This window comes from Pseudopipra pipra, chromosome 3, assembly GCF_036250125.1.
Source record: "Pseudopipra pipra isolate bDixPip1 chromosome 3, bDixPip1.hap1, whole genome shotgun sequence".
Classification (NCBI taxonomy): Eukaryota; Metazoa; Chordata; class Aves; order Passeriformes; family Pipridae; genus Pseudopipra; species Pseudopipra pipra.
This window is the reverse complement of record NC_087551.1, coordinates 43,577,616-43,602,279: the sequence shown is the minus strand read 5'-3', so window position 1 is coordinate 43,602,279 and position 24,664 is coordinate 43,577,616. Positions and strand designations below refer to the sequence as shown.

Here is a 24,664-nt window from a genome sequence, read left to right as displayed (position 1 = left end):
ATGACTGAGTGGCAGAATCCACACCTGCTCTACTCAGTTTCCCCTTGTGAGAAAAAACAGCCTGTCCTCAGCGATTTCAGACCTTCTTCTTCCATATCCGTATCTCTCTGGTAACCAGAAGTGCAGACGTCGCAAAATGTTTAAATATGTATTTTTCCCAGATTATACAAATACTCCTAAGTATCTTCAAAAGACTTAAAGTAGTTAGAAGAACCTGCACTCCTGGCAGCAGGGAGGTACCTGGTGAGTGGAGCATGAGGACAGAGGGCAGAAGGTACACAAAACTTCTGTTTTTCTGAGAGACCCTGTACTAGTACTGAAGTGCTGCTATTATATTTCCACACATTTCCAGTCATTTTATGTCCCTGTGTTTAGTTTTGTGGGGTTTTGTTTGGTTGCCATCAAGAGATATTTTCCCTTAGAATCATAATTAAGTGTCCACGCTCATAACTCTCTTGCAGATTCATACCAGAGTTTTAAAAAAATTGTTGAGAAAGTGGATAAAAAAGTTCTTGATCACTCTGTGAATAACGTCAATCATTGATGATCTTGCACCTCTTTACACGAATGAACATTTGTTTTGGTTTAAAGGATTCATAAAAAATTGTACTGAAGACTACATGGCTTTCTTGTATAATGTTCCAAGTACTCATACAGGAACAAAAAGCCAAGGAAACCAAATAGCTGGGATATTTGTAAGGCCAAGAAAAGTTAGAACTTGTGTCCATACCTCAAAATTTGCATTTTGACATGCTGGGCATCCTTAATTTTCCTAATTGCATTCAAATTCCCCTCCCTGCAAGCAGTTTATACATGTAGGAAAGATCTCTCGTGCTAAGATTTTTTTCTTATATTTTATTCTGTTTGGTTTATAATGACTCACTCATTCCTGAAAATCTCCAGCAGGAAGGCAATCCCCACTCACACCAATGAATCCCAATGACTCAGATGGGACCCTCAGAAGCAGCAATTACAGAAGGAGATATATTTGTTCAAACACATCAGCCAAGACAAATACAGAGAAGCAGGATCAATATTTCTCAGTAACAATGCTATAAATAAAATTTGTGATAGTTTGCCAGATAAAGACTTCATGGGGAATGATGTCTTGTCAGAGATACTGAGAAACCTGCTGCTTACAACTTAGAAGACACTGGTGATTTGTAACAAAGCAACAGATTTACTGGTTTGCTTGAAATGAACTGGCTTACAGCAAGGCAGGAGGCTTAAGTGAGGGCTTTGGAGAATGGCATATTTTCTTTAAAGAAACATTTTAACTATAAAAAAGGTAAAGAGATTTTGGTTTATAAAACCTTTTTACAGTTTATTTCCTATTATTAATTTCTTAATATATATATATATATATAAAAAATGAGGATCTGACTAAATGAAACAGGACGTTAATTGATAAAGTTCCGTCCATGTAAACAAATAAATAATTATTTACAATCTTTGGCAAAACAAAAGGAAATTTCATCACTCTCACTCTCTGACACACTCACAAGGAAAAAAAAGAAATAAAAAAAAATCATAAATAATTTACATAGAATAGGAAAATTATGATACAGTCCAAATATTAACATCTTCATCCCCACACTGATGTCTTTCTCTGACAAAACAAAAAACCCTACACAGCTATTACTCATTACATTTAATGAAGTCACCCTACCTTCTGCTTGGAACTTGGGGATGCCACTTGAAACACCAAAAGAAACTGAAATATTTAAAAACCTCATGAAGAAGATTTGGGGGAAAAAAGCCCAACTCAACCAAAACCAAATATAAAATTAAAAAAAAATTGATAATATGAATACTACAAAATGTGCAATAAAGCCAGCAACTGTTGATTCCTTTCTAATGAATGCAGCAACAAAATCTATTTCAAGGGAGAAAAAGTTGATTCAACATTTAGCTCACTGTGCCGTAGAAGAAGGCAGAGGTACTGTATTCTTCCATTACTTAACTCATCTATGAATAAAATTACACCAGCGTGCGTTTCTTTTTGTGAACAAAGCTCGTACAACTTAAAACAAAACAAAACAAAAATGTTAAACATGTCTATACTATTGTATATCTGAGTAAATGTTGTATCTGTTTAGAATAAACACTGGTATCCCTTCAGCATTATTTAAGAAGTTCTATGTACAGCAGACATAGGTAACAATACAAAAATATTAAAATCAGGGTAACTGGATATATATTAAGGTTCCATTTGTAAATTCCTTATTATTCATTTAACTTTAAAGTATACATGACTATAAACCATGAAATTATACTTAAGTGTAGGCCATGCTTTGACAATATCTACATATTGTGATATGCTTTCAAAAATAGCTTTAAAATATCATTATTTGTGAATGTATTACTGATGCATTATATGACATGCTTTAAAATAAATTATCAGAGAAGGTAGCTCCATGTGATAATCATAATAAATACTAACAAAATATTTATAAATGGAACCTTAAATTCATGTTACCAAATTAAGTAATAGTGGTGTTGCCACCTTTTCAAAAACCCACATCAGGATTCAGGATGTCAAAGTGCTTTTTGCAGCAGAGGTGGAAAAGTGGTTCTGGTTCATTTTGCTCCACATAGTCATGGTATGTTCTTTATTACAAGGCAATGCAGAATATAATGAAAACAGAGCAACTGAAAGTAACTTTTTGAAAGTCAAACAATAGTGATAGCTTTGGATATTTAAATGAATCACTCTTCCCTTTCAAATGAGAGTTTCTTGTTCAATTCCATTTGGCCTGAATTAAGCCTCTACTAGAGAATGCTCTGAGTTACAAATTTGACAATTCTACCACCTGTAATTTTAACGGATGTTATTAAGAGTATCCTCATCAGTTAAACCCCTTTTTAAATCAAGAAATGTTTAAAATTGATCTTTACTGTAACATCCAAAGCAATTTTCACTGTTGGTGTGGCCCGCCATTACTTTGCTGAAATTACACCCAGAGGCTTTGTGTTACTAAAGTCCAGTCCAGAGTAGAGCAAGGAAGTGTCAACCATACACCCAAAAAATTAGAACACATTTTTCCTCACTTAAACACAATGACTGATAATTATCACCCCCCCTCTTTTTCTCCATATATATAAATACATTAAGTAATTACATTTTTATATGTAAACGTCATTCTTTTAAAAAGACACATAAACAAACAAACAGGTTTTGCTAAGTTTTCACTCTACAAAAGTGTTCTAATGTATCAATCTGCTTTTGCTTCAGTGGCGGGTTGGACGTTCACGTTTAGGTTTCATTAGTCCTGGCTGTGAGAAGGCACTTGGGTGGAGGGATGGCTGAAGCACTCCTGGCAGCAGGGAGGTACCTGGTGAGTGGAGCATGAGGACAGAGGGCAGAAGGTACACAAGTAGAAACTGGGAGTACAAGGATGTACTGAGGTGTCTAGGTTGCATAGCATCTACAGTACTTTGCTGGTAATGCAGCAACCATTGCTCAAGCATCTGAAAGAAATGGAAAAAAAAATATTAATTGTGGTTGGGCTTTTTTTTTGGTTAGGAAGTCATTCACACAAGAACAGAGCTCCAGCATGGTACGCTATAGAGATGCAGCACAATACTTTCTGTTCTAAATTTTCCTACAGATGGGAGGACGTTTATATAAAAATACATATATGCCTATATATATAGAAAGAGAGACACACACACATGTATGTGCAGCTATGTATCTAAATGTATATAAAAATAATATATAAGAAAACCTGGGAAAGCATTTTCTGAATTCCAAAACATTTCAGACAAGGCACTAGAGATAGACGTGCTCATTAAAGATATCTGCTCTCTCCTTTATGCCTCTTGAAAAAGGGGTAATCCAGAAGTAGCACTCTGCCTGCAGAACACACTGAAATAAAATACAGAGGACAGTGCATATGCAGAGAGAATTCTAAGCACCGTTCTCTCTCAGAGATTTTTACCTCATTTTTTCCATGTGGATAGTATTAAACATCTGGGTTTTACTATTCAAATTGAGTTTACTATAAGGGCAAGGGGTATTTATGCCATTTCAACAAATCAAGGTTTATGCCACGCTATGATATTACAGACTGCCTTCAGTAACTGGAGGATACTTTTCATTTCCACATTTTGTGTTTGCTCATCAAGTTATTAAAGGCTTCACCATTTTCCAGACATTTTCTGTAACTAACCTCTGCATTCATACTTGAGGTCAGAGAAATAGACCATCTCTTGAGAGAAGACAAAAAGACCTAATCGTCCACCAGCAAAGGTTGTGTCATAGATTGGTCCAGAATCCACCATGACTTGTTTCCCTTCATACACTAAAACTCTGTAAAGAACATATTTTAAATTAGACAAGGAGGATAACGCAGTGTCTAGTGTAAGAGCTGGTAACAGTCCCTAAGAACTGAAACAGAATTAATTTTAACAAAGCACCAGAAAACCCAACTTAATTGTAGAAATCACTTCTTATCTCTCTCACACACCCACCTGGCTGGCAGCCATAACACATTTATCAGAAAGAGTGGGCTGTTCCAGGAGTAATTTTATGCACACCATCTGCAAAATATTTCCCAGTTCTTTATTTAGAACATTCGTGTCTCCTGGAATGAACTATGTCATGTACTAGAATTCACTGATAAGCCCTTGTCCCTGTGAACTCAGAGGTTAGCACACGGCCTTGTCACATCACTGAGCAAAGCTGTCTTTACAGCTGTGTGAATGCCTGATTTATTTATCTTTAGTGCAAGGGCCAACATCAGAAATTGGAAGAACCATTCCTTTAGAGTCAAACAAAACATTAATTGAAGACATGCTGAATCTCATTTTCAGACATTTTAAGAGCTTAATGAAAGCTGGACGGATTTGGATACAAATAGCTAGACTAATAATAAATTGGAAAAGAAGGAGAATTTGATTTTTTTTCCTCTCTCTCTTTTTCTTTTTAGCATTTCGGGCATCCTCCCTAGAGACAAAAGACCTCTAAAGACATCTCTTCATTTCCTTCTCTATCAGAGAGACTGCATTTCTTTGAACTTGGATTCTCCACTTTTCATGGGAGACGTTGAAACTGTCAAGGTTCTTAGGCTCTCAGCCTCTTGGGCCAAATGAAGTTACTCTGTAGTTTGTTAATTAGAGCAGTCTCTGGAGGGAGGGATTATGATCCTGCTTCAGTACATTAGTTATACACAGCAAAATGCCTTCGTATAAGGATGAAAACACTTGAGCAGCTTCTTATAACTCAGGGGTTAGGGATAGATTTCTGCTTAGGTAAAAATATATTCCCAGCACTTGCTCTGTCTTGAAGTGTTTTATTTCCTGAAAGGTGCACAAAGACAAGTGTGAAACTGCTCCCTGAAATCAATATTTAAAGGACGGCAAAAAGAACAGCAAAAAGGAATGATGGGTTTAATATACTTCTCAAAATATCAAGAACCCGAACAGTTTAATGGGAAGAGTTTAATGTTCATCCCACCAAAAAAATTACATAGCTCTAATCATGTTCATATGAAATTGATATTTCTGTATAAATAAAACTTTTTCATGACCACATCAGGAAAATAATTAATTTATTTTCTATAACAACACCCTGAAGTTAAATGAAGGAATTTAATGCCCTGGACCACAGAATTTGTCATGCTAGATTAATGAGATACCAATGGAATCATGCTTTGTCTGACACTACATAGATTCTGCAAAGGAAGTTACAGGTAACAGTAACATGAATCAAGTTTCCTTTTGACCTGTATCAGTCAATGCTTTGGACTGCAATAATTTGATGCATAAAAAAGCTCTTTCCAGTAAACAGGTAGAAGTCTATCCAAATTTGTCTACACTTTTGTCTTTCACAGACAAATGAAAATCCCCTGCTCATAAGCACAAAGAAACCTTTAGAAGTAAGGTCTGACTCTGTCCCATGAAAAATGTTCTTTACAGTTCCAGTAGTTCGTAGAAGATAAAATTGACATGGACAGTTAATGCTTAATCTCTGCAACATCAGATAAACAGCTGGGTTCTAAGGAAAGTCACATGCCATAGCTCCTTGTTGTGTGCATTACAGATGTGCTCATGGCCACTTCTGCAGTGTCTTGTATAAGACACTACAGGAGACAGGATGCTGAAGTAGACAGGCTGCTGGCCTTCTTCCCTGTGGCGATGCTAATGTTTCTAATTAATTTCATTCACTGAAATTCCAGAGGCTGGAGAGCAATCTCATGTTCTAATCTTGCTTTGAGTTTTGCTGGGGAATTTTTGGTATCTTTACAGAAAAGCTATTGAGAAAGCTTTTTAACTTAAGAGTATTTAGCTGATGTAAATATTGAACAATCCAGACTAAATTAAATATATATGAAAAGTAAAATAACTTATTCTGAAGACAACAAAATGTCCCCCAAACTGTCACAAGTATCACAATTATCAGAACTAACAAAGAAACTGATAACGTAGTTTTTATATCAACAGAGACAAAAGTTTTGCTACTGGAAAATATATAGATGCAGAAATATTTCTTACTTTATTAGTCCTGTTTTAGGCCTATGAATCAAATGCCACCTGTAAGCCGTATAATCTTTCCAGCCAATGTTCTTGGGATCATGCCACAAAGTACGCACCTACAGTAGGAATAAAAATGCCTTAGTAGAAACACACCACGCTCCAGTAGCCAAAGCTTATTTTCTGCAGAGCATGAAACTGAAAATAGAGTTTAATATTTGACCGTATGATCAGAAGACTTCTTTTTAGAGTCAGAGTAATGGAAAGTTCTGTCTTAAACTGGTGGTCACTTACTCATCTGCAGTTCCATAGCTAAGACCACTGAAGACCACTACAGCATTGAACCTGACTTCCCTTATGAAGTCCTTCGGGTTTGCAAATACACACCCATGCTGACAGACTTGATTCTATTTTTTCTATCTGTACAAGTGTCTTCAATGAGGGAGAGGGACTGCAGCTTGCACAGATGTTACTGCCTGTGACTCACACTCGGTCATGGTCCACGATCAATTCCTATCCATATGTGAATCCCCACTAATTTCATTTCCAAATGGCACAAGTTCCTTCCACGGTTGGACACTATTTGGAACAGCAGCAGTTTTTCTCTCTTTAACTTTTTTTTCTCTTTTTCTGTCACTGGTTACTGTACTCTAAACCATGTATAAGTCAAACAAGCTGGAACACCAAAGAAGCAAGTGCCAATACAGAAGTAAGAAAGGATTTGTGGATAACTGAGACCTCTCACTCCTTTCCTTTTGATCACCTCATCTTCCTTTCATACATGCAGTATTCTTTGTTATTATTGACACTACTAATATGGGAATTGAAGAAAAGCTGATAAACATCTCCAAAAAATTGAGGTGTGAAAGGAAATTCTTTTTGAGACATCTCCCTTATTTTTCAAATATTAGTCATGCACTGTTGGCCTGAGGTTTTAAATCTCTCACCTGTCCAGGGGTGTTTCCTGTGTGCCAGAGAGCATTCCGTAAGTGTTCACCAGTACCAGTTGTTGAATTCACTACTTTGAGTGACACACCAGAATAGCCATAAGCCCTGGTGGGTTTGTCCTCCCAGTAGGTCTGAGTGACTTGCTTCCACATCAGAACATAAAACCGACTGCTGGACTGGTAACCAAACACAAAGCCGGCATAGTCATCATCGCGGTCTGTGTTAACATAGAATGTCCCACTGAAGTCAACAGAGCTGAACTCATCGTAGCCTGGGAGAGTACAAAGAGACAAACCACTGAGTTACAATCCTGTATCCAGTTGTCCACACCCAAGAGTCCCAGCTACATCCTGAATTTTGGCAGGAGTGGTAAACAGCCTTTCTCAGTTTCCTTACCTATAGAAGAAAAAGTAGTTACACTTGTCCACCTATCACAGGGAGACTTCTGGAGAGAAATAATTTTTTCAGCTGTGTATATTACGAATGTTACAGTCAGTGATGAGATGAGTGGACAATAAACGCAAACAGCATTGAGCTGTTTTTATTTTGGGCATATACATTGTCTTTGTGCTTAGTCCAAAGTTTGCAAGAAGTGCATTTATCTACCTTTTTTTCCCTTTCCTTATCACAGGATCACTCGTTACTTTTCCAAAGATGATGACTGACATCTGATACTCACCTACAGCTATTCCAGGATCAGAGTTGGCAGTCTGCACCAGTTCCTTCCCTTGGTGGCGAATAACCCAGTTGGGATCAATCTGAGCTGTTCCCTTGGGGTCCAGGGGGACCATCTGGAACTTTCTGAAATCAGTTTCACTGATGGCATTGTTTTCAGGGCACACATCATAAATATCTGGAACATTGTCATTGTCGAAGTCATCTTTGCAAATATCACCTCTGCCATCACCTGTAAGCAATGTGAATAAGTAAATGCAACTTTTAGCAATTTATCCAGCCTAGTCTGTACACCACTTTGGAATTAGAGTGGGAAAAGTTGGATATTTGCTATGTCAATGTAGTTCACTAATGTTTGCATTGCATTTTCAGTTTTATTTGTCCTCGATGTGGATACAAACCCACATTTTAATATATGCTGTGCAAATTAATTCAAACAATAGCATTAAAATCTTTATCTTACCACACATTACTACATCTTTATTTACTGTTGATCATATTAAATTTTTTTCAGACTCTTTTATCACTGTCTCAAGATTCTTTCTGCAACAAACCATCTAAGGTGCTTCAGATTGCAAAAGTGTCACCTTTATTTCAAAAGAAAGTGGGGAGAATGTTGCAGTAAAATATGCATAGATGCTTGGTTGCTCTTTCACTCATAGGTAAAACAATCTGACTTATAAAAAACACAATGCTTCAGAAAAATGTATGAGAAAAGAACGCAGCACTATATCCAATAGGACTAACCTTGGAGGAATGAAAAAATTAAGTTTTGTAACATGAATTGCAACAAGTTTTTTAGAGAACCAAAAATACATCCATACAGCTAATCTACAGTTGTGCTTCTGCTCAACGCTTTTACTACACTCAATATTTTAAAAAACCTACGAATTATTTCCTTTCTTAATTTACCCATACTATTGATGGAAACCAGGAGATGTGACTTGCCTCAAACAGCAGGCAGTGAAAGGAGGCATCTGTACAAAAATATCTCATTGCCAATACCACTGTTATTGCAAGGCATACAAAAGTACAAAGACTAGAAAATAAGGCAGAAAAACTTGGCTAGACAAGGATGGAAACAAATTCACAAATGGTTCCAACTTTTACAACAGAAAACACTGGATATTCCACTGGGTAGTAACGTAAAAGCAGTACTGTCAGCTAATTCTGTTTCTATCCTCATGTAGCTGAGCATTTATTATTGCTCTAAGAACATGGGAATTAACACAATGGGAAATAGCAATGATGGAGCTCATTCCATATTGGCCTACTACTAGATGCTTCACAGAAAAATGGAAAGCTCCATTACCGTGACTAACATAGCATTACCCAAGTATGGAGCTTTCAGAGAGAAAGCAGAATGAGTTTTAGGCAAGAGCCAAAAAGAAAAGAGCAGTTAGAGACAGCTGAAGCATCTAATATCTCAAAGACTTTCTGCAGTTCAGATACGTGATAAAATGGTCCCATTTTCCACCCTGGATATCTGCCATGGAGAACTCCAAATCCTGACCAGCTGTGTGCTCCTCCACCTGTTTGTCTTAGCACTTATTGAAGAAAAGGGAATGAATTTCCTATCTTGTTTCCTTTGCCAAATCACAGAGCTAATTCACAGAAGAATCTAATTATTCACTGGAAGTCCAGCTGATGTTCATTTGGTAGTGAGCTGCTGCTGACAACATTGATTCTCTGTCAAGGAAAGTTATAAAGTGTTTGTTTACCCAGTCACATTGAACAGCTCTCTCCACAGTCTCATCTTCATATGCTACAACTCACATCTTCAAGAGCATGGGAGCAATTTTTGGCTTTACTTACCCCTTTTCCAAGACTTGTTGGACCTGCCACTAATGACAGTGATGAGCTGGCTAAACCAATTAAATATATGCTTTTTGTGAATCGTTAATCCATACATAAATGTAGTCTTCCTTACAAGATCCAGGTGACAGATGACTATAACAAACTATCTCAGCTTGGGGTCACCCTTATTCTGGATTTATGAAATAAAGGGGCTATTCCAGAGTCTGGCAAGTACGAAGATATTCCAGATATATATTACGGGACTGAAAGGTTAAATAATTTAAGAACTACTACTGACTACCAACGAGAAACTACCTACTGCCAGCAGCTGTCTTACCAGGAAATCAGTCAGGGCTCAGTATTTTATCTTTCTAAATGTATGTAAAACTGTATTGTGCAGATACTAAATTCTGCTTTCACTTCCAACAGCATAACCATGGAATGACTTCAGCAAGTTGTATAACTTCAAAGAGAAATTGCTCACCTGTATTTATTGCAAGGGTCATTATTTGTAAACATATTTTGTAGTTTTCAAAGGATAATAACCGTTTTCTAAATTAAATTCATGAGAGTGAAACTGTCACTGTTTCATCATTTAAATAATGCCAAGCATACAGAAGGACTGTTTGAGAGTAACCAGCAACACTTTACCACAGAACTGGAAAAAAGAACAATTATGTATCCATTTTTTTAACACTGACACATCCACCCATCAAGTAACTTAAAGCAACCTATGTGGGAAATTTGAGAAAAGCTGCTCAGGAGTCCTTTTTACAAAAATAGTTAAAAATTAACATGACTTTGTTAAAGGTGTTCTATAATTTGTGCATATTTTATCTCCTGTCAAAGATGATTCCTAATGCCCTAACCCTGGACCAAGCTGGCCAGTTCAGTTCCATTGAAGTCTGTGGTGTCTAAAATAGCAAAAGCAGCTCAGTTTGATCTGAAGTTTTTATCTTCACCAGATATTAATATTCCAAGATCAAAATTGGATACTAAGAACTAAATGAAATTCATATGATCTTGTTCTTACCATCTGAGTCCTCCTGCTCAGGGTTGTATCTGAGGCGACAGTTGTCCCTGTCATCTGGGACACCATCATTGTCATCATCAGGATCACAGGCATCACCTTTACCATCTTGATCATGGTCAGCCTGGTTAGCATTGGGGATGTAGGGGCAGTTATCCTGGTTGTTCTGGTGACCATCTTCATCTATGTCCTCATTATTGTCACACTGGTCACCAACAAGGTCATTGTCTGCATCAGTCTACCCCAAAAAAAGAGTAATTTTATTATTTTAATTAAACACAGAAGTACAGCCTGATACTTAACTGCTCAGCACTTCTCTTCAAGGACTTCTGTAGACAAGTGATACCTAAAGCAGGAACATAATTTCAAACTAGCGTGGCTACTTAATTCTTCTAGACAAGACAAGATCTGGTCCCCAAGATATTTCCAGGGCAGGGCTTTGACAGTTTTCACTGTTGTCATTCTAGAGATGACAGGGTGGTGTCAGTATGGGCAGCACATTTTCTGATTGCTTCTGTGTATGTGATGTTACTTATCTGCACATGGACCAAAACACTCAGGCATGACAAATGCAGCCCTGAAACTGTACTCACTTGCCATAGGGGAAGAAAACAGTTCACCAAAGTGTTGCAGATGGAATGAAGGCATCATCACTCTACTTCCCTTTCATCTCATACTAAGAGATCTCACAGCCTGAAATGTGAAAGTGAGCAATATAGATCCACCTCTTCAGCTGTCCAGTAAACAAGGACTGATAGCAATTCCTGTGCTCTTTTCTCTGCCCTTTTTCTAACGTTACCATTAAGGAAACTGTTTTCATCATTTACCTGGTCTGGATTATGCATCAATGGACAATTATCACACTGATCACCAACTCCGTCACCATCTGTATCACTCTGGTCTGTGTTATAGACGTAAGGACAATTATCTCGTTCATTAAAAATGTCTATGAGGAAAAAAAAACCAACAAAAAATTGAAGAAATCAGAATTATGTAACATCCAACACAGACAGCCATAAACTATAGGACTCGCCAGTAAAGAAGTAAGGCTCTTAAGGGGTTCATAGGCTTTCTGATTGCTACATCATTACTACTACACGAAACAGTTAGGACGTATTATAAAGAAAAATTATGGTATTAATTCCATTTTTATTGCTATGATAAAGTCTTCTATATGTATTTTTCTAATGAATTTTGCTAGAGTAAGGGCTCATTATGCCTTAAGAATTTACTCCTTTTTTAAAGAATGACAGATAAAAATTTTAAATAATTTGGTTTGGATTTTTTGCCCACACTCTAAGAAATGGCATAGAATGCATAGCCATATCAGGTTTGAATTTCTGAAGTTTGGTATAGTAACAACTGTATTAATGTTCAGCTGTCTCAGCATTAAATACTTTAATTTTACCAGAACATGTTCATCATTTATTGCATAGCATCCCAAAGTTTCAAAAGAAACTGCGTTTCCTCAGGAAACTTTATTAAAAAACCAACAATCTCCTTCAGAATTATAGTAAGATTAAAAGAAATGAACACATATTGGTATATCTGTCTGGAAAAGATACAAGGACCCCTTCCTATTTTATATGGTCCCTGGATATTTGTGTAACATTTCAGCCAATAACAATATGATTACATTTTTCTTCAAATGCAGAACTACCATGAGTACTATTATGACCCTGATGATCAGAAGAAGAAAATGTTCAGAAGCTGAAGTCAGATAGGCATCCAAAAGTTTAAAACATTACTGAAGGAAACTCAAAACTAGATTTCTTCAACTTTTAGTATTTCTGGATTCTCATACACTTTAAATGCTGCAGGGATATGATTTTTGAGAGATATTTAAGTGTTTTTCCCCCTTTTTAATTCTCATCAAATCAGGGTCATATAGGCATGTACTGGTAGATGAAATAAATACCTTTAATAATATTTTAAAACATGTGTATTTGGATTCCTGTGAGCCTTGCATACATTCATAGAAAAGCTGATTACTTTCCAATGGATATTGTCTTAACCATATGAATGTTCTGATGTTCTTATCCCTCCCTCAAAGGAAAATGAAAAGTCAACAAAAGTGTTATATTAGACCCTGATTACTTTGGAACACAGATAAATGAAAGATATTTTTTTTTAAGACTACACTGATAAAAGACTTGCTGTGATTTATTCTTCAACAATATCCTTTATAGTCATTTAGGGACTATATGGGCAAATATACTACACAGGACAGATGAACCTCAGTCTTCTCTTTTTTCCCCCGCGTTTCTGAGCTGCTAGACACAATTTTATTCCATGTATAAAAGCAGGTAGCCAATCTTACTGGACATAAAGCAAAGTGCACTTTTGGAACAGTACTCAGTTCTCAAAACTGAAAGCATACCATCTCCATCAATATCCACAGCACATGAGTCACCCTCCCCATTGTTATCTGTGTCAATCTGAGCGGGGTTGTGCACATAGGGGCAGTTATCACAACGGTCACCAACTTCATCCTTGTCATAATCAAACTGACGAGGGTTGAACAGAAGAGGGCAATTGTCCTAGTAAAAAGAAAGAAGATTCCACAATATAAATCACAACTCATGAGAGAATACAATGAAGTGGTAACTCTCCTGTTCATCTTCGACAGAGGTCAAGAATCAGAATATTAACCCATTATTTTTTCAATGGACAAGCTGTACCTACACAGAAGATCTTGGTGGTAACAGAATGGCATGTGGACAGCCTGGCTCACTGTCTGGTTTTGTGGTTTTGTACAAAGCATGTGAATTGTGCTCCATATCTCACAAGGAGAGCAACAGGGATTTTAAACTGGATCTGTACTCAGATACTTAAATAAAGGTGCATCACTGGTACATGTCTTTAAAAAAAAAATAAAAATCAGAATATGTTGCAAAATCAGGCCAAATTTAGCTGCATTTTATAATTTCTGGAACACAAAAAAGACAACTAGAACTGTTATTCTGACTTTTTTTGGAACAAAGTAGTGTCAGTATTTTAAATTTCATATCACATATTTTGATTTTTCCATTTAAACAAGGATTGACTTTTTTGTTGGTTGTGTTCTTCTGCACATGATAATAAAATTTTAAAAGCTTTATAAAAATTAAAATTAAATACTCTCATTTACCAAAAATATTTTTTTCCTGAGACCATTCCTTTTAAATGGACCTGTGAAAATTTCCTGTCAGTTTAGTCTATAATTTCAAACTCTGTCAGAAGAAGAATGCTTATGTTTCACAAATCCCCAAATTACAGATGCTCTTTTGCACAGGCACAAGAAACTACTCAGTGTGAAAAGCAAAGAACAAAATCAAATCAAAGCAGTGGGAATGAGGGCTACATCAGCATCATCAAATTTGAGAGAGGTCATAAAGAATAAGTCTTTCAATTACTTTTTCTCTGCTAACACAAAAAAAAGTTACTAGGAAATAATTTTTTTTAGCACAATATTTATAATTCCCCAGGAATACATTTTATATAATCAATGACAAGATATAGAGGCAAATCAAAATTTTATACTGCTCACAGAAGAAGTTCTGGCTACAATTTAAAAAAAATACATACTAAATCATATCACTTTATCAAATTATTCTTTGGATTCTTTTTTTTAATATTCCAAATAGAGAACCCATGAGCATAACTCTAAGCCAGCTTTAACCATCTGAAACTCTAGAACATCTAGGCTCCCTCTGAAGGGAACAAAGAGGAACAGTAAAATTCTAAAACCAATTCACTCATCCTCACTCAGAGGATGAGTCATTTTCACTCAGAAAAGTCAGAGTGAAGCCCACTCTGGAAGCGTCTCTTTCTTTTTACTGGATATACAAGAACAACAGTTTTAGATTAACTGGCTATCTTTTAGGCTCTGCAGGTAATTGAATTTTAGTCTTCTGGGAAAATCTGAAGGAAAGTATGAACCAGGCTAGGTATTTTCCTCCTGTCATTTCCCCTTGATACTGGCTGTGTTTATTTTTATTCATCAAACATGTTTCTAACACATCTCATATATAACACTTACCAGCTTTTCAAATACAATAGATCTGTCATTCTCCCATTACAACATAAAAAATTCAATGCCACTTTCCATTAAACTGTTTTCATGTACGTAACTGAACTCAAATCTGATACAGAGAACATAATTCATCCCCAGGTTCCCCAGGCTGCTTTGCTCTGCACAGTGCTCCTCTCCTTTGACTGAACACAGATTTACTCTGCACTACAAATCTTTCAGTGCAGAATAACTCAGCTGAAGCTCTGAACAGTAAAGTTCACATCTATTGTAATGGTTTTCCTTAAAACCAGATGTTTAGGCCAAATGTATTACAGACAGACACACATCTTACTTTGTCATCTTCAACACCATCATTGTCGTCATCCTCATCACAGGCATCTCCTTTACCATCTTTATCAAAGTCTTCTTGGCCAGAGTTAGGCAGAAGGGGGCAGTTATCCTAGCCAAAATAAATAATCAATACATTATGTTTACATTATGTCAGAATAACTTGCCTGGGCAGAAGAGTAGATATGGTACACCAGAGACTATAAAACAAAAGCAATCAGTCACAAACACTTTTTAAAGTGCCTGTTTGTTTGCTGCCAGAGATAGTAGTTCATTTGCTGTTTTCATATTGTAAAGTAATTGATATACATCTGCAAATCATTCTATTTCTCAGCTCCTATTAAAATGATGTTTCCAGTAAATTTTAGAAGAAACTAACAGAGAACATACACACCGCATGCACAGACATGCACTCTTACATCAACTTTTTATAGATAATTCCTGAAATATGCTTGAAGATTACATAAAAAATGTGCAGGTTTGGTTGCCAGAAAAATAAAGATAAAAGCCAGGAGAAGGTCTTCAGAAATAGCTGTTCATATGGAAAGTTACTGGAATGGAGTAGTACACAGCAATGAAGGGGAACACTATAAGAAAGGGTTTTGAAAAAAGTGTCTTTATACTGTTCTGCAAAACAGTAACTTTGCACTCCCATGGCTTTGAAACCAAAATCTCTTTATTTTTATCAGCTTTGTAAAGAATGACTATTTTAAATGAGCAAGTCTTATGATATACTGAAAAAACTAAGTAAAATAGCTTGCTCAACTTTTAAAATGCATTTCTTTTTAAAATAATGAAATCAGTTAAAATGGATTGCAATTCTACCACTTGCTATGAATAAATACACTTAGAAAAACACACCATTATTCTCATTTTTACTCACATTCCAAATATACCTCAGCCCAAAATTGAATCTGCCAATAAATTGTGGAAATATCTTCTTTGTAACACATACTCTAAAAAATGAATATTATAGGAAGATTGCTAGTCCTGTTTTCAGTCTCGGTGGTTCTAACAGAATAGATAATTTAAGAAAAAGAGAACTGGAAAATCTGTGATAATTACCGAAACCCAAAAATTTTTACCAAATATCTGTGAACAGTCTTAACTGTCCAGCTCAACACTGCTCACCAGTGAAAAAAAAAAATTTGAAATTATGAAACAAAATAATAAAGATGGTAAGTTAATTTTCAATCATCATCAGCTCAAGGAAAAAAGCTTTTTTAAAATCAAAGTACTCAACTAGGATATTTATATATCCTTATATTTAAGGATATATAAGAACCTGAAAATATGTGGTATTTTTGGGGAGGTTGGAGGCGTCCTCTTAAATGAAGTACTTGTGTCAATGAGATCAACACACATAATATAGAAAACATGAATCAATATTTGGAAACAGTTTTTTTTCTGAATGGGTTCAGCATGCTGGATTTAATAAAAGCTAATCCTTTGTGTTACATCATGGGTCAACATGTTGCAGATTCTGATGACAGGAACCAAAAAAAAAAATATATGAACTGCAATAGCCAAATTGGCTGAATCCACAATAAACAGACACCAGTTACAGTGCGGAAGATCAACATTTTGGGCTCAAATTTCCATCCATATCTGAAACTCTTCGGCTGATAAAGTCCAGATTCACACCTTCAAGTGGATTACACGAGTAATATATTCTCTCAAACAGCCCAATTTCAAAATTTCCTAGTCTCTTGATCTGTATTTGTTTTAACCACTGTAGTGGGCTAGTACGCATTCATTTTTGCATTCCTTTCCTCATTTTTAAAGCAAAAGTTATTGTGCTAGAACTTCATGAGGGTTTAGAGATAGATCACTTTAACATGGAGAAAGAGGAACCAGGGAACGTACCACAATGGGCATGCATTGCTAAACCTACACACCACCATTTTTAGGGCTCCCTGCTGCTTATTTTCTCCTTGGTGTAGTAATATTTCATTTTTCACTACAGCTGCACACCTGCACAACAAGATCTAGGTGTAGAGTCAGTGGTGGCAGGCAGGTCATTCTCTAGGAGAAGGTGAGAGCTGGGACTTCACATCTCTGAAGGGTGAAAGAGGTTGAATCTCCCATCCTCTCCCCCTGAGCTTTTGCAATAAGGAGAACTCTTCTGTCCAATTATTCATATTCATTCCTCTCTTAGGGTCCTATTGTCAAAACTTGTCTCATGCTCTAAATCCAGTTTTCACAGAGTGTGGTCTGCTTAACTCTTTTAAAAGGAAGGGGTAGTTCAAGAAAGGATTTCGAAGTGTAGCCCTTACGTGGCTGTGTCTTGTTAAAAGCCTTGCAGGTGGGATTTCACAATAACCTGGGGCCCAGAGATTCCTGTTTGGTGTTCACATGGCGTGTGCTCCACGCCCATGCTTTAGGCGGCTCCTGCTCAGTGTGCTAACAAGCATCCCAGTCTTCCGTGTATTCTGAGTAGGAAGAAATCCAAAGCAGAGGACTCCGGATTTAATTTTGAGAATCCCTTACTAGATCTCACTGGATTAAGTGAATACACATTTCACAGCATCTCCTAGAAAATGAGCATGCTGTAACAGTCAAAAGTCAACGAAAGCAACCACCGGCTTCATGAATTAAAAGCATTACTCACAATTGTTTAGGAAAAAGAAAATATTGTTATCACATGGCATTTTATCAACCTTTTTCACTTACCTTCACACAGTGGTATGTTGCATTAGCAGCACAGACCAAGTTATTATTAGGCCAGCCATCCAAATCCGAATCCTCACCACAGATGCGTCCATCGCCAGCATAACCTGTCCTACATTCACATTTGTACATTGGATCACTGAAATGGCCCAGATAGATGCACTCGGCAGACTTATGGCAGCTGTGTGTCTTGTCCTTGCACGGATTCTCAGGTTCACAGACCTATAAAAGATAGAGAATATTCACTGAAGTTTGATATTCACAGCCAGCTGTGTGTGCCTCACCTTTGTCAAAATCAAGCCAGTTATTTAGAGGCCTGAAGACAGCAATTTTGTTTTAATTGTGATTAGTAAATCATACTGCTCTGTCAGTTCACAACTCCAGCAAATGTGTAAAATGAAAATAATTTAAAAAAAAACACAGGAAAATGTGGACATTATTAAAAAAGCAATTAAAGTGATTAACACTTTCAGAACTCTATCTGCCTTCTTCCAGATGTCGTTAATCCCCAGAAATGAACTGCGACAGAAAGTAGACAGTTCTCACCTTTTTCCTTCAGTGTTCTGCCTGACAGTATGCAAGGACTCTTATTTTCTTAAATCAAAGAGACCCTAAGGAATTCTCATGTTCACCTCCACTAAGTTTTTGTTACCTCTTTCCTATCACTTTGCTTATTTTCTTGACAGTATCTGTGAATCTTACACAGATGTTTCACATGTAGACTTCATACGTTGAGCGAACCACAGACTGATTCAACAGCAACAAAGAGAAGGCATCCCATCATATCCATTTTAATGTTTTTGTTTCGTCTATCTAACTGCAGTCTTCAATGTCACTTCCTCTTCTTACTGTCTTTCACCACTGACAGGCTTTGGCCCAATGGAATTGAGGGAGCGAGAATGTCAAACATATATGTCTGATGACATCGACATTAACAGTAGTACAGTTATGAAGACAATCCTAATTCTTTAGTTTCCAATCTCCAGAATAGGTATACACACCCCAGTGAAAGAAGTGCAAAGCAGGGAAATGTTTGCTCCTGGAATTTTAAACTCATTTGGTGAAACTGTGCAGATGTCTAGAGAAAACAAAATCCTTAAAAAGTCCAACCCCAAATTCAGTGTTTTGTTACTCAAATCAAAAATACTCTGGAACAGCAGTTATCTATTTCAGGTTCTTTTTGTCTGGTATTCAAGTTTATCATATGCTGTCATTAACAGATATATTCAGTTGAGAATTACTCAGTTTCAAAGCCATTAAATTCTCTTCAACATCACTTACTTGCTTCTCCGTCTTGGCAACTTCCAGCCCTACTCCATAAGGCTGACTTCCTTTATAGCGTGGAGGACATGGCAAGCAGTGGAAACCTGGATTTGTGTTAACACAGCGATGGACCTGATTCACTTTAAAGCAGACATCTGACACAGCTATACACTGCAGGTAAAGAAAGAAAGAGGAAAACAATTAGATGTCTGCGTAATTCCTAGATAATGAAAATTTCACGGTGATTTCCTAATGTTAATGGAAACAAGTCCATACCTCATCAAGATCCTCACAGGCAGTACCATTGCCAAGGTATCCTGCTGGGCATGGCCCACATGACCAAGACCCATCTGGGTAACTGCTGCATTCTGCTCCAGGAAAACAAGGATTTGACAAACACCCATCTGGCAAAGACACACAAAAGTGTAAATTAAGTAAGGAGCATAGAAGGCATTTAAAACTTCATTTAAGAAACAGATATTCTCTGTTTACTAGCTTAAATGACACCTGATGCAACAGACTCCTACAAAAACCCTTAGAATTAGGGTTATTAAGTGCATTTAATATACTATTGATTTAATATGAAAAGACTACATATTGCTACATCCAGCTGAATACATTAGAGTATATTGAATTCCTATTTCAGAAATGAACACTTGTTCAGGAAAAGTCAGTATCAAGAATATAAATAAAATTCCACTAAACAGCACCCAAAATAGTTAAATATATATATAATTAGTGGATTTCTGTAGTGTCAATTCATAATTGCTTGTTATAGAAATAACAGCATCAATAACTATTCAGACTGAATAACGAATGACTAAATACCAACCAATTGGGCAATCCTTCTTATTGCACATATCATGTTGCTTGGTATCTCCCACACATGGCTTTCCTCCATACTGTGGCTCTGGACTGTTACAGAGGCGAGACCTCTCCCGAATTCCTCCTCCACAGGTAACAGTGCAGGCAGACCACGGAGACCAAGGACCCCACTGGCCATTCACTAAGAGATGCAGAAGAGAAGAGCATCACAGGCAGTACAGCGGGGACAACATTTGGTGCCAATGACAACATCTCTTTCTTCAGATCCCTGGAGAAACTGGAGACAGTTTCTCACCATGTACATGGAAAGATGCTGGCAGAGCTTTGCACTGAGATAGAAATATTTCAGAAACAAACAAACAAATGAAAAATACCCAACTGCTTTATAGGCATTTTTTGGCCAATAAATAAAGACAGCATGCCATGCCAACTGGCATGGTGTATTTCTATTTAAGTTGATCAGAACCAGTATGATGCCTTCAAAGCTCCCTGCTAAGTTTCCACTTTGTACAGAAAGCAAGGTGTGACCACAGGATAAAACTTCTTCCAAGTCAAATATGAGATCTATGGCTTTTTTTTTAAGGCAACAGTAGGGTTTATGCTCAGTAAGGTTGCAACTATTATTCTTGTTTTGTAATACATTCGTCAATATATCTTCAATAGTACTTCTTGATTCAGTATAAATAATTAATTTCAATGATGCTTCTGCATGTTTTATATTGGTAAAATTCTACTGATCCTGTTGTCATCAGTTCTGGATTTTCTTGAAATACAAACATCTTTGAATCCAATTGTTTGTGCTTGGTACTGAAAAAAACCCCAAACATAAAGACAGTGGTATGCGTCCTTAACTTAACAAACTTTCACTAACTTCATATGCATAGATAGATCAAAAAATAGATGAAGTGTTTTTAGCTATTCAAGTACGATTGGGTTTGAAGCCTGACATCAGTTTCAAGCTCATATCCTGTTAGTAGAAAGGAAAGGCTGAAGAAAGGAAGGACTGAAGGTAGATATACAAAGAGAAAAAAGTGAGGGAAAATGACATGAAAGGGAAGCGAAAGTGAGTGGAATGAATGGTCTCTAAAAAGGTTTAAAAGTGTAGATGAGTAAGAAAGAATTATAATAACAACTGAATGCGGTGACTATGTGTAAAATATGTATGCATACTTCCAAAGAAGCCTGACTATTGGGGGACTCTGTATCTGTTCTTAACAAGTACAGTGACAGCTTCCTTTTAGATAGAAAGTGGAGGTTTTTTGGATATGCAGAGATAAATTGCTAAAATGAAAATTTCTCAAACTCTTACTATTTAAAGCCAAATTATAGCTTGGAACATTTACAAAATCTCTGACTGCACTGTTGTCTTCATTTTCAAAGCACCCTTTTGTACTATTTAAGTCAGAATTAAATTTTCTGTTACAGAAAATCACTGTAATTTAGATCTGAATAAAGAAGAAATTCAGCTGGAATATTATTGTATCATTTTTGATTCAAGACCACAGACATACCTGGACATGGAACCTTCTCACACTTCTCTGTTTCACGCCCATTTCCTACACAGTTTTTCCCACCCATCTGGGGAATAGGAGAATTGCAGAGGCGGATGCGGGTGATATTTCCTACTCCACAGGTAACTGAACAGGAAGACCAGGGAGACCAGTGACTCCAGCCACCATCTTGACGTACTGTCAGAGAAAAGTGCAAAACTCAAGGAAATAGCCCACTTGCAGCTCTAATGAAAACTCACTTGTGAAGTTAACCTTCTAATGAGCCTCTCACTACATTTGATATATGTCCAATCCCTTTTCCATCACTGTCATTTACAAAGCCCAGCATGCCAGCTCAGGCATTCTTAGGAATTTCAGTGACCAACATATGACTAAAATTGATGTTAGATATTTAACTTAAAAAATAACTCATTTCAATGAAACAAATACTTGTTTAAAATGCACATTTGGACATCTAGCAGCTTCAGCTGTTAGATACTGTCATGGGTACTATATTAGCCTCAATATAGCAGGTACCTGCAACAGCATTAACTACACTTCTGGAGTATGATCCCTCTAAGTGCCTTAAATATAAAAGCAGTTTGATATTTTGGAAAAGTCTTCCATGATTATTGCATTCCTAAACACAACTGAGCTAATGGAATGGGCCAATAACCATGAATGAATGGCAGATCTAAATGTGGCCCCGTATATCATGATTTTTGTTTCTAAACTGAATTTGAACAAGAGACTCCAGTTCATAATGCTGAAGAAAGGATCACTCACTATCTTTTTGTTTAACAGAGCTGAGCCCAAAATGAACATACCCATTAAATTGTCAGGAAAAAGGATGATTATATGAAAGGGGGAAGATGACACAGAATCTAAGCATAGCTACTTTACGCATATATGAGTGTTTAAGTACGTACTGTCCTGTCTAAGCTTGGTTTTGCTTGTCCAAAAAAGCTTTTAAAAAGGGAGAGATTTTATTACTTACTTCGATGGTCACATTTCTTAAAGCTGCACATCCTTGTCTGGATGTGTGGACCTGTACATGCACTCCTGGTGACATCACATGACCTTCCTCGCATCTGAGTCCCAGAGCCACAGGTAACCGAGCACTTTGTCCAATCTGACCACGGTGACCAGCCTTCCTCACTGTCATCAGCTGCAGAGCAAAAGGTAAGAAAAAGTGCTTAGTTTCAAAAGTTGCTCTATTATCCTATTCAGAAGATTTTCACTTCTCTTTTTCTGTAGAATATGGACTTTATCATTTAGATCTCTCCTTTTCCACTTTTGCTTTCCCAAGCTGCCACTGAAGTTAGGGAACTATCATTTAATATGAGAGATTAGTTCAGATAAGAATCCTGAATCTTTATGAACTTGCGTGCAGTTTGTTTGCACAAGGCACTGATCTCCAGAGGAAGAATATTTTATCTCTAGGATGGACTGAGCCAAAAACTCGAGTCCCAGCTGCCTTTGACTTCAGAAGATAGGTCAGTATGATCAGATGTGGCCCCACCTTTGAACACTAGATAACAGTGAACATGATTAAGAGCTCATTGTAAGAATATGCCTTATGCTCTGAATGGGGAAAAAAACCTTCCAAGTATATTATGATGCATTTTTATTTAGAACTTCTAAGCAACCATTTTCTTCTGTAACAGACCTGTCTGGCACAAAGTGAAACATAATAAACCCACACTGAAGTCAATTAGTTAGTGAAGTTCTTAAAACTACTGTCAGTCCAAAGTCTAATTCACGGTCTATGATGCTGTCACAAATGTGGAGCACACTGTCCAGGTAGTCTAGATTTATACGTAAAGCAATACACCAAAAAGAGAATATATGACAGAGAAGAAATAAAACAGAGTAACAGAATGACAGTAGAGAGAAAAAATAATTTGCACTCAATAAATATTGCATCAAACTGCATAAAACTTGTGGTCTGAAACGTAAACATCCTCCATAAGGAGTTAAGAAGACATCCTAACATGTTAGTCTGTTTTAATTAGGTAGTATGGAAAAGAAACAGTAGGAGACAGTGCTACTACAAACCAACAAAAACCAGAATGTCCAGCCTTGGAAAATACAAATGGGGAGAAGGATGCTTTTACTGTTTTGTGTCCAAAGTAGCTAAGCAGGTTATCAGCTTAATTCTAAGCAACCAATATAATCACTGAAGAGAGAGCAACTCTTCCAGAAGGTAACTTCAAGAAGCCAAGTTACTTCATCTGATCTTTGTTTATATAAATGTTTTATATTTGATCTTACCTGCCTTGGTCTCTTACTCGTTTTGACTTTTCCAAAACACTAGTAATGATTTTAAATATTGTCAAAGACTATTTTTGTCTTTGGCTAAATACTCACAGTGAGAGCAGACTGGGCAGCATTCACCTTCAACAAAAGATGGATCAGCACAGGAGACTGCTGGGCAGGTGATTTGATGGCACACAATTTTAGAATCCTACAGGCAAAGAAATCAACTTACTGACTTATGCTTACATACAGAGGCAAATGAAAGTGGGCATCTGGGAAAGTTTCATGTGTGGAAATTCTTTGATTTGTTTTAACTGTCGTGGACATGGAGACTACTTTTTATAAATATCAGTAAGTCCAGGACAAGATCTGAGTAAATATGACCTGACCTGCACAGCTGAGCTGGATTAAATCTGCTATCCATTTCTACAGAGAAGATGACTGTTTCCAAAACCTTACCTGGCAGGTGCACTTGGTGCAGCTATCTACAATCCAGCTTTCATTATCTGCAAAGACACGACCATCTTGCCAGCAAACTGACTGGTTCTTCAGTGTTTTGTTAGGCCCAATCAATTCCCACATAATTTGGTTCTCTTCAGACTAGAAGATGAAGTAAATGAAAACAAATTGAGTATTTTGTAAGTAAACTGTTTTAACTAAACAAATTGAGACACCACTGGATTTAATTCTTCCATTAAAAATGTATATTTTCACATATTTCTGTACATGAAGAAGATGATCTCAAGTATCGTAATACTGCATAGCAATTCCTCTAGTAATGGTACAAACACAGTCACACAATATTAAGGAAAATCTGTTCTTAGAAGTTTTGCTTTCCTCTAGTATATCTCATTTTTAGATGAGAAGATTTTAGTCCTGAGACATATGGCA

At 36.7% G+C, this 24,664-nt stretch overlaps 1 protein-coding gene across 2 annotated transcripts in view; it reads right to left on the bottom strand.

The window, feature by feature from the left end:
- Positions 1-970: 970 nt before the first annotated feature.
- Positions 971-24,664, bottom strand: part of THBS2 (thrombospondin 2) — a 34,021-nt gene continuing 10,327 nt past the window's right edge. For both annotated transcript variants that reach the window (XM_064648903.1, XM_064648902.1), the window contains exons 6-22: positions 24,233-24,373; positions 23,885-23,981; positions 22,512-22,682; positions 21,536-21,712; positions 20,032-20,205; positions 19,476-19,603; positions 19,218-19,370; positions 17,940-18,158; positions 15,271-15,378; positions 13,305-13,464; positions 11,752-11,870; positions 10,928-11,162; positions 8,102-8,329; positions 7,422-7,693; positions 6,496-6,593; positions 4,173-4,312; positions 971-3,471 (exon numbers count right to left, since the gene is read on the bottom strand). In XM_064648903.1, the coding sequence (XP_064504973.1) occupies positions 3,464-3,471; positions 4,173-4,312; positions 6,496-6,593; positions 7,422-7,693; positions 8,102-8,329; positions 10,928-11,162; positions 11,752-11,870; positions 13,305-13,464; positions 15,271-15,378; positions 17,940-18,158; positions 19,218-19,370; positions 19,476-19,603; positions 20,032-20,205; positions 21,536-21,712; positions 22,512-22,682; positions 23,885-23,981; positions 24,233-24,373 (2,628 nt within the window). In that variant the 3' untranslated portion in view covers positions 971-3,463. The remainder of the gene's footprint in view (positions 3,472-4,172; positions 4,313-6,495; positions 6,594-7,421; positions 7,694-8,101; positions 8,330-10,927; positions 11,163-11,751; positions 11,871-13,304; positions 13,465-15,270; positions 15,379-17,939; positions 18,159-19,217; positions 19,371-19,475; positions 19,604-20,031; positions 20,206-21,535; positions 21,713-22,511; positions 22,683-23,884; positions 23,982-24,232; positions 24,374-24,664) is intronic.